This window comes from Martes martes (genome assembly GCF_963455335.1).
Source record: "Martes martes genome assembly, chromosome: 11".
Classification (NCBI taxonomy): domain Eukaryota; kingdom Metazoa; phylum Chordata; class Mammalia; order Carnivora; family Mustelidae; genus Martes; species Martes martes.
The window spans coordinates 41,394,581-41,409,002 of NC_137899.1; the positions used below are offsets into that span (position 1 = coordinate 41,394,581).

At 43.6% G+C, this 14,422-nt stretch overlaps 1 protein-coding gene across 9 annotated transcripts in view; it reads right to left on the minus strand.

Moving 5' to 3' along the window:
* SLC25A13 (solute carrier family 25 member 13) overlaps window positions 1-14,422 on the minus strand; it is a gene marked incomplete at its 3' end in the record, with an annotated part of 185,925 nt that overhangs the window by 61,185 nt on the left and 110,318 nt on the right. For 4 of the 9 annotated variants that reach the window (XM_080818403.1, XM_080818409.1, XM_080818407.1 and 1 more), the window contains 5 exons: window positions 13,684-13,777; window positions 13,378-13,462; window positions 12,062-12,136; window positions 9,782-9,869; window positions 9,161-9,319 (listed from right to left, as the gene is read on the minus strand). In XM_080818403.1, coding sequence (XP_080674529.1) covers window positions 9,161-9,319; window positions 9,782-9,869; window positions 12,062-12,136; window positions 13,378-13,462; window positions 13,684-13,777 — 501 coding nt within the window. Of the gene's footprint in view, window positions 1-9,155; window positions 9,320-9,781; window positions 9,870-12,061; window positions 12,137-13,377; window positions 13,463-13,683; window positions 13,778-14,422 lie in introns of those variants that run through there. The other 5 variants (XM_080818406.1, XM_080818405.1, XM_080818404.1 and 2 more) reach the window with 5 other exon arrangements.

Below are 14,422 nucleotides of genomic sequence, written 5' to 3' on the forward strand. Positions count from 1 at the left end.
AAAAAAAAAAAAAAAAAAAAAAAAAAAAAAAAAAAGATAAACCATCTCTGGATCTCTGGTAAGTCCCAGAGCCCAGAGGCATCAAAGAACTACAAGAATACAGTGGAAAGAACCAGCTGTTTCCTGCAGGAGAGAGGAGAGCATCAAAGAGGAGGAGATACTAGATTTGGGTCTTGAAGGCAATGCAGAGGGTCACTGGAGAAAAGAGCTGGGGCCAGTGAGTGAAAGGCAGCAAAGTCTGAAGAGCACAGCACAGTCGGGGTTGGGGCAAGACCACTGAAGGCTGTGGCTGGATCACAGATCGGGTGCTAAGTAACCGTAGTAGTGACAGTGGTGACAGCCAGAATTCGGGGGCACCTCCCACATGTCAGGCACTATTCTGCGGGCTTTAGGTGAATCAACACACTTAATCCACATAAGTCAAAACAGTAACTCAGTGCAAGTTATTCTTATCCCATCAAGAGAAATTGAAACAGACTTCAAGGAGCCTGCCCAAGGTCACTCAGCTGTTAGATGGGAGAATGGGTTCAACCCAGGCGGTCTGCCTGGAGGGGGTGCTCCTATCTGGTACATTATACTGCTACAGCATACTGCTTCTCTCCCAGGGCACACTAAGGAGCTTGGGCTAAAGTCGGTAGATACATGGGTGGCTTTTAAAGTAGAGAGCAAAATTCAAAGAATAAGTTCTAGAGGCAGGTGAAGGACAGATGCTAGGGCCAGAGACCTAAGGCAGGAAGAGTAATCAAGAGGTTAAAGTAATATAATTGGAGGCCCTGAGTTTCACTAAATGAACAACTTCAACTCAGTAAGAATAAAATCAAAGTACAGACCTATTCCTAAGACTTAGGACAGATGTTGGCCCCTGGGGACACAATGGATAAGGACCACTCTTGTGGTGACTGCTCTGGCTAATTGGGGAAACAAAGGCTGCTATGGACCGTGACCTGACCCGAGTGTCACTACGGATGTGGGCCTGGACACCAGCAGCCCTGCATAAATGCCCTCTGGAAGGGGTCATGATGTGTGGGACAATGAAAAGTCCCAGAGGTGGGGATTTCAGGAACCCTTCTGGATCCCTGACCCCTCTCCCAGGGGGCGGGGGAGGGGCATTGGGGAGGGCGTGGCTCAGTAATGCCTAAAACAGCCAGTCTGGTTATGGCACTCCAACACCATCCCAGTGAAGTTTAAAGTACATGTATGTTTGACATCTGGGTAACTCAGCAGAAAAATTAGGTTTCTAATGTAAGATGTTTCTGCTGGATTGTGGAAACTCATTTTAACAGAGAATGGATATGTGTGTTGTTTCGAACTTGTCAAAACAGGAGTCTATTTTCCAACTGCCTCAAATGAAATTTATTAGTGTGGTTAGTTTTCTAATCTTCTCATTTTAGTTCAGCTCCATCAGCACATATGGCAATGCTTCCTTGGCAAACTTTACCAGAAGGCTGCTAATGCGAGAAAAGATTTACAGGGTACAATATTAATATAGTATTTTGTCTTCAAATTTCATAGGGCTGAGATATAAATCACACTACCCCCTCTGATCCTAGACCCTCTTGCAAACCCAGCGAGAACTGAGCTGGAGGTGTGGGAAACTAAGCCCCCATCAGGACCCTCCAACCTGAGTGTCCTACAGCACCCCAAAGAGGTTCCTGGGGCACTGCGCTGATCAGAGGGCTACTATGCTATTCTTTACTTAAAAACCTTTTAGAAATAGAATTCTAGAACCTCAGGGTTGGAAGGGACTCTGAGAGAAACTCATTAATACTGCTGGCCTAACTGAAGCGATTTATTTCCAATGGCTTGGCAGCAAAATGAATGGCTTGGAGCCTGGGCTTTGGAGGTTGACAGACCCGGGCTGGAATCCGAGGCCTGTACCTTTTTCCTGCTGAGTGATCTTGGGGGTGTTCTTCCTTGAACTCTAGGTTCTTCACTGGTAAATCACAGGCGCTGATGATGACTCAGTGGTTTATCACAATGATTATACAAGTAAACGTAGAGCTGGACACTGTTCAACAACCCTCATTACATATTCAAAAATGAGCTGTTTCTACCTATCTGTTCGAGGCATGTCCTTGATTCTGTTACCGCATAAAAGAGGCAATTCTACAGATTAATGCTCACAGCCCAGAGTTAAGTCTGGAGTAGAGTGCTGTCTCCATAGCATTATGCCTTAGAAGAGCTGTCCCCCAGATATAAGGGCACGTCTGATCCAAGAGTGTCTCATGGCCCTGCTTCCTCTGTGCAGAGATAAGGAAGTAGCACAGACATAACAGTACATCTTTAGGTTTTCAAGTTAAACTAAAATGTTTCCGTTAAAAAGTTATACACTACTCAACCTCTCATGATAAGCCACTTTTTACAATGTGATTTCTAGCGAGTGGCAGAGGACTGTGGAGTCTGGACCCAGGATGCTAGGTCTGCAGGCTAACTCTGGTAGCTACTAGCTGTGACCTTGTGGGCAGTGGCGCTTGGAGTTGAGTTCATTCAGCTCCACCGCTCTCCTCCAGCCGGGGTTCTCTGCCCCTGCTTGGCGTCTCCCTGGTCCCTCTAGGAGAGTTACTGCTCCACCTTTCTTTGCTCTGTAAAGGCTTTTCTTCTGGCCCAGACTATTCGAAACTTTTCTCTGGGCCCCGGCCAGTACTGGGCCAGCACCCTGCACAGATGCGCCCTTCTACAGGGCAGAAGGAGCTCAGTGGAGGTGCGATGGGCATCCACATCACATGTCTTACTTCTCTGTCTTTACAGGCGTTGAGTACCGGGCACTGAAGGACTGAACAGCGGGGCCAAGCTGCTGGTGACAACCTGGACAACAGGGCCGAATCCGGGCACACACAGGGAAGCGGGCTTGGGGAGAGCCGCAGATGGCCGCCCGTGGACGGTGCAAGCACCTTGTGCAGCTCTCCTGCAACGCCCCACTCACTGAGGCAGGCAGGAGCACAGATGCTGAGGGCCCCCAGCAATGAAGAAACTCTGTAACTAAAGCAGCATCTGTCTCTGGGCAGACAAAAACACACTCATGAGTGGCAAGCATGGTCCTGAGAAAGCGACTGCTGAGCTCATAATGGGGAAGGGGGCGTCTAGGGCAGAGACGAGCAGTGGAGTTTGGGAGGGGAAATGAGCACATAAACGATCCCCAGTCCTCTAGCCAAAGGCACATGAAGCACTTTTTTGTGTTATCTAGTTTCAACCCAGAGGAAACCTCTCCAATGTTAAATTCTTACCCTCCTGACCTCCCCCCAGAGGCCACTACACTTGCCCTCATATTCCCAGAGAGCCCACCTTCCTTTCAACATCAGATTACCCTTCATTCTGGAGCTATCAGCACTCTATGCGCCCTGTCTCACAGCTTTTATTCCTGCTCCTAGTTCCATGGCCTTCTCTCTTCACTTGTTCAAGCCTTCTTTCCTCCCTCCTCCTCCAACCGCCTGTCTGTCCGCCTTTGACTCATATTGCCCTGAGGCATGAGGCATTTCCACCCTCCCTACTGAGCTATCCCCTTTCAGATCACTCCGGGTCTCTGCACTGGCTCTTGGGGAGCACCCCACCGGGACTGTGCAGCGGAGCTGGAGAAATGGCTGGGGCGGGGGGAACCACAGTGCAGATGGTCAGATTTAAATAAATGACTGCTCATCTGGATTAAATGTTTTACTCCAAATGTCAAGAACCAACCATGGTTCAGGATGCCTTCAGAAGACTGAGTGTCAAAATGTAAATGAATGATACTGATTATTGTCTAGGAAGGATTTAGTTCCTTTGACTCCTCCGTATCGGGGCTGGCTTTCTAGAAGTGAAGATCACTGGGAAGAAAAGTCATATCCCCTTCTTCCATTTGTGGCTCTGGTACATGGCAACTCCTATTCATCTTTTCTTCTGCCTCAACTAATTCCTTGCTGATGAGGTTTAACCTGGTTTGCTTGCTGCAGCCTCAGCGACGGCAACTGGTAGCAAATTACCATCCTGGAGGCCCAGCGCTAACTCACTCAATCTTTTCTTCGCTGGGCTACATCTACTTCGATCTTTTCATCATCCTTCCCAAGTTTCTAAGCTCACCACTCTTGTCATCTGGCGCTCTCTGGCCTCTGATCTCGCACCCACCCCCCTTGGTCTGACCTTGTACTACCTCCACCTCCTGTGTTAACACCCTGTGCTCAGTAGGGCTAGCTGGCTGTATATCTCCACAGATGTGATTACCCAGCTCACAGCTTCCTAGGCGCAAATGTCTGCCTTCTGATCTTTTCACAGCCTTAATACCCTAAATTAAAATATGCAAAAAAACTGGCTAAAAAATAAAAAAATAGTTAGATTCAAACCAATCTATTTTGTGCTCGTTAGAAGCTTTGCTGGACAAGAATAGACCCCCATGATTTGGCGCAGTTCAAGGACTCAATGCAGTTGGTTCCAAGACACGTGCATTCTTAAGTTATGCAAAACAGTTGTAGAAACTCCAATTGTTTTATTTTGGTGCCAGAATATTTTTAAGTTTATTTTTATTCACAAAAATTACTCAAGTAGGAACTTCACTGTGGACCCATGTAATTTGGGTACTACCCTCTATAGAGCCATTAACCACAACAAGAGGCCTCGCTTAAACTAGCTGTCTGACAAAACTTCCTTCCAGAATGCAAACATATCAATAACATCCCGAGATATCACCACAATATCCTCTAGATGTCACCTTGAGAACATTCCAGGATGGAAGACGACTGCTTTTGCACCACACAGACAACGTGAAATAGACCCATCTGAGACTCTGTAAGCCTTGATCGATGGGTTTAATTAAAACAAAACAAAAAAAAATTTTTTTTTCTGCCAATTAACTAAAAAATTAAGTAGTGCTCCAAATTAAGTTGAATTCATAAAATGATCTAATTTTTTCCTTCTGACAGATTTTCCATGACTTCTCCCATCAACAGAAACAAAAACAAAAACCTTTAAGAAGTATTTCTCATGGATTCTGATTTCTCTTGAATCTCTCTTTCTCCCCAAGGATCCTCCCCCAAACTTTCCTAATTCTAAGGCTGCTCATCTCATTACCTGAAGCATCTGAGGGAGGAGAGTACAGCAAAGTTTAAAGGAAGAAATTAGTTATTTCTGGACTAGTAAGAGCATTTAATTGGGGATGATTACCCAACCCAATCAATTGTTTCTCTTTAATATGCCAAGTCAATAGCAGGCCAGTAAGTGACTCATTTGGTCCCGCGGTTCATTCAAACCAAATGAGCTGTCAGGTACTTCATTAGGAATTTTAAACACCTGAATGCATGAAATCAATCTGGAGAGTGAGGAGGAAATAAAGGAAGCCTTCTACAACTGACTTCAGGCAGATCTGGATTATCCTGGGTATTATTTCCCCTCATACAAACAGACTTTACCTAAAGGTCTGATTTTTAAAAATTACAGAAAAATTTTGGAAAATCAATCATTTTCTCATAACAACAACAACAACAAAAAAAATAGTGTATACAACAGAGAAGGTCTGCAGAGTCAGTCTCATAGGATTCCCAAGGGACAAGCATTAATCCCGATCCCAATAAGAGACTCTCGGAGACAAGGGAACGGTGCACCGCACAGGGACATGAAGAGTAAGACCAAGAAACCCCCAATACTACAAGGCCTCCTGGCTTGCTGGAGGTCAAGGACGCCCCACCACCACATCCAATGAGGACAGCTGCTGACACTGTTATCAATCCCCTCTGGACCCTGGGGCGATGTTCGAAATGCATTCCCCATTTAGGACTGCGTAACCTCCTGACTGCATGCAAAGGCTGGTCGCTGCCAGAGAAAGCAAAGAGAAAAAACCACCTGTCGTGGAGGTATCAAGAATTCTTTAGAAAGATCTTCATTCTAGCTGTTGCACGAGAAGTTATTTCTCCATACAAACACAGCACCCCTGGAGAGATCTGTATTCTTGTTACAGGAAGAAAAGGAAAAAAAAAAAAAGAGAGGGAGGAAGATGCTCATTCACCTTATAATAAGGATGCATGCGGCAAGCACCTTCTTTCAAGGTGAACTGCCAACTTTTTTCTGAAATATGCATAAAGATAATTTTAAAACAGGGGGAGAGACCCTACTTGTGCAACATTCCCAAATTATACTATTCAGGAAATATTAGCAATTACATATGTATTGATGCAGAAAAATTACACGTTAAGCAAAATTCCATAATAGAAAAAATAGGCTCCATATTTCAAAACATGTTTATAAATTAGAGATGTCCTCTGACACCTTCTCACATCCTGCTAGGTGAAGCGTTATCAGAGGCAATTCTAAATTTCCAAAATTGAAATTCAAGTTTCCCCTAAAATAAAATTTTTAAACAGCAGAATTACATCTAATGAGAAATTCAGTGAAAGAACCACATGCAGGCTGCATGCTGTCTTGACGCTGCACACGCAGGTTACAATATGATTCCCAGGGTACCTCAGGTTTTGTTGTTTCTATTAAAATTTACACTAGTACTGATGGCTTCCCATTTTCATCTCATCTTTCTCCTACCCTAATGACAAGCATTCATAAATAAGCAGTTACATACAATTATTGATTAATAATTATGTGCAAGGAATGAAAGAGAATTGGTCTCCAACTAATCAATAATAGGAACAGGTCATTTTTATGAAGCAAGGTCAAAAATGATTTTTTTTAACCTGAACTACCACCAATCATCTCTTTGCTCTCAAGATCCAAACTAAAGAACAAAACCCAACAAGGTTTTATAATAAATCTTTTGCTTTAAAACCATTTACTAGAAAATAGAAGAATTCAAGAGGAAATGAAAAGAGATGACTCTCAGAATTAATCTTCTTATACTCACATTCTACCTAGCACCCTCTCACAGGGAACCCTCTAGGGTTCAGCCAAAACAGTGAGATAAACGGCTGTTTCTAAACCAGGAAAAACGGGAGGACTGCGTCTTTGGTTTTCAAAGTGAGCTTCCATCTCTAATAGGGGGGCTGACTCCCCTTCCCTAAGGAGTTAAAACCAGCTCCCCGCCCCCCATCCTCCAGCCCCTCATCTTACATACATAATCTCTGAAATAGCATGATGTTTGTGGGATGTCCATATTATAGCTCGGCACTCAGTACTCATATATGCTTTAAGCTGTTTTGTCTATGGGGTTCAAAGAACAGGTCAAGGAAGAAAACCTGGATACAACCAAGAATCAAGATCTGTCAGAGTGGTCAAAGAGGAAAGAGAAGGGACTCAACATCACATCAAACCAGGTCAACACAAGCATATTAAAGACATTGAGCAGGACAAAAAATATTTCTCACAATCCTAAAGGCACTCTCGACAGTTAATCCAATACAGAGGGAAGGCCATAAAAGCAGCCTGTGAAGCAACGGCAGGGCTCAGACGTCCTTCTGCCTTGATGCACAAAGCTCTCCAGGCAGAAAACCACCCACGGGAAGGGGGCAGGTGGCAGCCTTTGCCCAAATCACTGCAAAGCAGGCACTGTGACATTAACCTTGTACTACTTGGGAGACATTTCATTTGTGAGGTTTGTTGTCACCAGGACAGAAGAGTATTTCAAATGGAAGGCAGTGACCCTGTAAGGGTCATCATCAATCACCTGGGGTCAAAGACCTTCCCAATTGTAAGAAGAGGCAGGGGGTGAGGGAAAGAGGGTAGAGAACAGATCAAAAGGCCTTTGATGGGAGTTATCTACCTACACAACAGAACCTGCAAAATGGAACTTCTCTGGAGTTTAAAACCCCCTAGTTTCTAAGGTGAGAGATTTCAAGAGGGGTCTTTGTTTTTTTACACTTGGATGCATAAGATGAAGCCTGGAGTCAGCAGATGGCAGAAGAGGCCTAGAGGCACAGGTTTCCGTGGCTGCCAGTTCCAAGATCTGTCCCCACAGAGTACTAAATACTATTTTCTTCTAGAGCAAGCACTGAGAGGGAGGGAAGACCTTGCCAACAGTGCAGTTGCCAAATGGCAAAGTGGCTCAGCTTAAAACACCTTGCAATACTGTGTGTGTGTGCGTGTGCATGTGTGTGTGTTTTGAGAGAGAGAGACAGTGTGTGTGCAGGCACACGTGCATGGGGGAGGGGCAGAGGGAAAGAAGGAATCTTAAGCAGGATCCGTGCCTAGCACAGAACCCAACATGGGGCTCGATCTCATGACCCCGATATCATGACCCTAACCAAAACCAAGAGTAGGACAGCTTAACCAACTGAGCTACCCAGGTGCCCCACAATACTGTTGTTGTTGTTTTTTTTTTTAAGATTTTTATTTATGTATTTGACAGAGAGAGATCACAAGCAGGCAGAGAGGCCCGCAGAGGGGGAGGGAAAAGCAGGCTCCCCCCTGAGCAGGGAGCCCAATGCAGGGCTTGATCCCAGGACCCTGAGATCATGACCTGAACCGAAAGCAGAGGCTTACCCCACCTGAGCCACCCAGGCACCCTGCAATACTGTATTTTAGCAAATACATTTACTTCTTTTCTCTTTGTAGAAGGCAACACAGAGAGTTTGGGAAGTAAAGTCAAGCCTCTTTAAGCCAATGCCAACAGAAAACCAGTCAGGATCTATGGGATCTTTTCCATGATGCCCTACATCTTGCTACTGTTTCCCTTGTTTCATGAACCTTAGAGGACTGCAGGAACAGTTGGATGGGACTACCTGTTAGAGTGGTGCATGAGTCAACTCCACTGGGTACAGAGTGAGAGGAAGGGAAGGGGCAACTTTAACCAAGAAAGAGGCAGTAAAGGAGGGTTCCACTGAACCCGCTTTACTTGGACTTTTTTACCCACTTAATGGACTTTTTTGGGGTATATTCGAGGACAACCATTAATCCCGAGTAGGCTCTGCTCCGTCCCCAGGATGCCTTTTCCTTTTAGCTGGTGAGCAGAGTTACTTCAAGAAGACAAATCATATGAGCCTTTTAAAAAACCCACTGAGGATATTTATAAAAAATAACTATTTTAAGAAATAAAACATACTAAAGAGCAATATAAATGGCTTTCAGATTATGGGCTGTTTTGATTAGCCATGCCCTGGATGCCTCCAGCCTACTCCCATTAGCATGGATAATTGAGAATCTGCTGCATTTCCATTGTAATGCAGTCTCCCTAATCCATTTCAGGCATGCAGATGGAAAACCAAACCTTCTGGCTACTATTTCACCTTACATGAATTTAGCACATGGCACTAACCTCTGTACAGTCCAAAGAAGCCTTCATAGCGTAGCACTTTCTTAAAACAGTCAAAGCTGTTTTTATACATAAGTTCTCCCACAAAAGAGCCGGTTGATCGTTGGTTCTGCATTCGAGTTTTTACGAGATCGATAGGATACACGGCAGTGGCTCCAACAGCTAAAATCAGATAATGCCAATAGTTCAGAAGGCAGTCAGGTCAGTCAGAGGAAAGGGGAAGGTGGTCAACGTCAAAGAGAGGCCGGATGAAGGAAAGGGACAAACTGTGCACGTACAGATTGTAAAAGTGCACGAGCTTTCCTAGTAATCAACTACGGGTTTTCACTCGGATGTCTCCTGGTAAAACGATGTCCCAGGCAGTTCAAATGTACAAAAACACATCACCTTCAGCCTAACTTTCTCGTTCACCCGTCTTTAAAAAAAGCCTATGTGCAGCTAAGAGAAAAAGGCCCTGACCACAGGCAGGTTCCTTTGCTCTCGTCCCACCTCAGAGGTGCAGACAGGAAACTGGCTTGGAAAGACCAAGGCAGGCTCTGTCCTTTAATACTGTAAGGTGGAAAATCAGAGAAGAAAATCAGAGGAATAATAAAAGTGAAAAATCTGCACACATCCATGACTAACCTCCAGCAATGGAACCCAGCCCAAACCTGTAGGCTGACTCGGCAACCTGCAGGAGAACCGGTCGGGAGGAGTCCACCGAGGCCTTCTTCTTTGCACACACAGGAGTCGGGGGCGGGGGTCAGGAGACAGAAAGAAGGACAGAACAGAAATGAGCACATATGATTTTTTTAAATTGCCCACTGGGTTCCAAATTCATGATATCAACTAACATATCAAAGAGGAAGGCAGGATTAGATTCTGTTGTTCTTATTAATAAAAAGTTATTACTGCTTTTAATGCTGAAAATCAAATCTGAACATAATGAAAACCATTATGCACTCCCCCCAAAATGTTATTAACCTATTTTCAAATGTTTAATTCTTAGCAGTGATCGGGGAGATCCGAACTGAAAAACATTAAGGAGACATTATTCTTCATCAGTCAAACTGGTAGGTTTGGGGAGTTTTGTTTATTCATTTTAGTGAAGTGTCGCTGACCTACAATATACTAACTTCAGGTGTAAAGCATAGTGTTTCGACACTGATGTACCCTTGTGTTCACCATGATAAACCTAACTACCATCTACCACCATAGTTTGTTTTCTAATGGCAATACCCAGCCTGGCAAGAGTTGATAACCTACCATTTAAGCGAGTATAAACTTGAAGGGAAACTTGATAACATACACCCAAACTCTTGTACATAACCTCTGACCCTGCAGATCTTCTTATAAAATATCAGACTAGAAAATAATCATGTACGTGAACATGGATCAAGCTACCAGAATATTAAAAAGCAACACTGTTTAAGAACAAAAACATTGAAAATACAGAGGACTGGTTAACAATGTTGCAGCCTTGGGATGCGTGGCTGGCTCAGTCCGTAAAGTACGCAACACTTGATCTCAGGGTCGTGAGTACAAGTCCCACAACTGGTAAGGAGATTATTTAAATAAATAAATAAACTTTAAAAAAATGCTACAGCCTTAAAATGAAATTGTGTATCATTGTAAAAGAGTTATTTGATGTTAAGATAAATGTTCATAAGGGAATATAAAGTGGAAACAGGTTAAAAGGAATATGGCAGTTAGACAGGTATTCATGATATGATCCTGTTTACCTTTACAAATGTTTGAAATATTTCATTATAATTTTTTAAGAACAATGTTAAAGACTGGTGCAATATGATGTTGTTTTTAACTAAAATTATTTGTGGGCATATGTATGCATATAAAAACATACTAACATTTTGGTTATCCCAACACCCAGAGATAACACAAAATATTTACAGTGGCTACAACTAGGTGGTTGTATTACTGGTAATTGTTACTTCCCCTCTTTTCTATCCACTTTTTACTAAATTCATACTTCAGGCCAGTCGTTATTTTATTGTTCTTTGACCTATTATCCTTACCATGTTTTTGATGTCAGAACATCTTAGAGTATTGCATTTGTCTGTCTACATAAATAAAACAGCAATTTTATGTCAAGCAAAGTTGTCAAATGAGGGTGATAGTGCTTAATAATACCTGTTGAATGAATAAATACATTCAATAAAATTTGTTTTTTCAAAAGCCACGATAATTAAAATAGGTGAACAAAGAAAATAATTACCAACCCAACTATCAACCCACTGAATTTTAGTTGCTGGCAATGTTATACAATTCTAAAAGAATGAGATAATTTGGAATCTCCTGTAAAGTGACTTCACTGAAAACAGCTTTACACAGAAATATGCATCTTTAGAATGTAAAACATTTCTTCTGCGAATTTCATGAGGTGTTTCCAACTCTGTCTCCGCATAGATGGAAATCACGAGTAACTTCATTTTGACAAATGGATCCCTAAGAAAGGCACTACTTTTTTATACGGATATAAATATGCAATACTTAGATTCTGGCATCAAAATAATAAGTGAAAATACTTTGAAAATAATGGGGTGGGGGGAGCGGACCTACTGCTATCACTAACTCTTAATTGAAAGGACAAAATAAATAGAGTCCCATATTTTCATTTAACTTCTCTGAAGCTCTGAAGCACAAAATGTAGCATGCTCATGAGACAGGAAAGAGTCCCATTCCTGCACCCCTCGGTTGAGGACACATGCTAGCACGGAGCCTACCAGGTGGACGACTGCCACTGCTTGAGCCTGTCAGTGCTGTCAGGCCTACTGGCGTTCATACAGGAAAGAATATTCCAGGCAAGGCCTCTGTGAATTGCTCTAAACCTCTCAGCCACAGCCCATCATTTCCTGCTGTAAATCTCATCCGACCCTTGCATGGCCAGTATCAATGAGCACCCACCGTAGTCTCAAAAGCTGCAGAGGGCAGGAAGGAAAAATTGTGGGATACCACTGCCAGCTGGAGAACAGAAGGAATCTTTAAAAAAACAAAAACAAAACAAAACAAAACCCTCTGCTTTTTCTTAATCCCCAAATTTCTCCAACAGCTAGTTGCATAGAGACGAAGAGATAATCGTCTGGTAAGCAGTGTCTAAAAATCAAAGGGAGGAGAGCAGTGCTGCTTCTCCCTCTGCACGTGATTACACAGTGCTCTCTCCTGCACTCGGGGACATCGGCTCCCTCTTTTAACAACAGCCAGCTGGTTTTCCAAAGGTGCCTAGTTAGGATTTACTGAGCACACACCCACCACTTTGAGTTACACGCTGCACACAAAACTCGCCGCTGCGTTGGGGGGGGGGGGGGAAGGAGCTGAAAGGAGGGATGCTGGCTCGAGGCCTGCCAGTCCTAAAAATGTAGCCCGCATCAACCCATTGTGGTCAAACTGGCGTCTCTGTACAGACCCGGAGCTCCAAGCCAAAAACTGTTAAGTCTCACAGGATTCAGAGGTGGCTTTGCCTTAAAGGAGGTATTTTTCTAAGACGATGCTCGTCTGTGACTGGATTTACTTTACAAACATCATGTAAGCACAACACATGCTATGAAAGCTTTTATTCTCTAATCCTGTTCCACAGCAAGGCGAGCAAGAGTTAAACGAGGAGGTCCCGTGTCTTAAGTTTCTGACTCTCATGACTTCACGAGATTGGTTTCTGTTAACCATAAAATAAAATTTAGCATTCCTCAAATTGTTTCCACATAACTTATGAATCCTTTCACAGAGAAAAGAAGTCTAAAAGCCTTCAAACTGTTACTCCAGACTAAACAAAATTATCTCATTTTGATAGTCAGAAAAACGGGAGGCACGGCAGTCACACAATGAGCTGATGAAGCACCTCTCTGTGGGGCAGAGACGGCTTTCAGCCCATGGCGCGCCGCCTTGTTGGGGCAGCGACACCGAAACAGGACGACGCCTGCCCCACGCCCCCCAACACGGGAGTATAGGGAAGAAGAAAAGATCTTCTGCCTATTTTGGCGGGGAGCAGGGGAGACAGGCTTCCAGTGCAGTGCGGAAATCAACCCATCTTTGAAAGCAACTCTCTGTCAACCAGAACATCTCTTAAGTAATTTCTCTCTGCAGCCTTTTGAAATTTGTCTGCATTTTTGGTGCAACATGTTACGATGGCAGGTCAGAAAGGTGTCGAAAAGGCAACTGTGAGTTGAAAGGGTTTGGGGTACCCTACTGGAGAGACATCAGGAGGCAAGTTTATTCCTTTTGCTCACCTGCCTCTGGGCCTCAGCCAAGCTGAAGGGCAGAGTTCCCTCTTCCAGGGGAGCAATTCGTTCAATGTCTGCTAAGGTCATACGTCTCAAGGGGGAAAAAACAAGCATGAGCAACAACAAAATACAAGTTTATTAAAATCTGCATTATGGAATTTGCAAACGTTCCCTTTTCTTGTTCCTGTATTTCAGAGTCCTCTTTCATTTGGCTTCTTTTTCTCCCAGTGTGCTGCCCTCCTCCCACCCCCACCCCCAACCTCCTTTTATTAAGCTAATTAGAGGGAAAAAAAAAAAAGAAGGCCTACTTACCCCCGTGGCTCATATAAATCTGCTAACTGAAACAAGATGTCAACTTCCATGGGTGTAACCTGACCAAATTTCTGAGCTGCCAGAACAAACTCCTCTGTATGGAAAAAGAGTTAAAAGGGAGAGATTCAAGAAGGAATCGCTGCTTAATGCAGCATTAACTAAAGGTGCTGGGCTGAGTGAACATCACAAAACTTTATCATCAGTCACTGAATTCCAGTAAACCCAAACAGGGTAAGTATTTTTGCAATTCTTTTATTTGTCCGTAAGGAGTGTGCAGAAGAGCTTCTCTAACATTGACTTTCAAAGCCTGGTGTTGCACTGAAGGCTTGGATAAATGACACAGGACCTGATTTAAACTGCAGGTCCGAGAAAACAAGGAAGCAGATACGGACCTTCACGTGCATCGGGCCTGGGAGGTTATATTAATGAAGCTGTGCAATTCTCAAGGCCATTCTCTCTCTTTTAAAAACAAACAAAACAAACAAAACATTAAAATGCGGATGTCTCATTCTAAGGCTGTCACCAGTGTGAGCTCACAGAATTCCTCCTGTATGTCTGAAGTCCACTTTAGGGGCCACCAATTGAGCTCAGCTTTTAGCACAATTTGGAAACAGGAAATTTTACATGGTTCCCTAATTCAAAGGTTGTCTTCAGTTTATTTAAAACTTGCTGAAGATTGTTTTATTTGCTTTTGTTTGCCTGATCAAAGGATGGAGAACACACATGGGCCACATGGTTA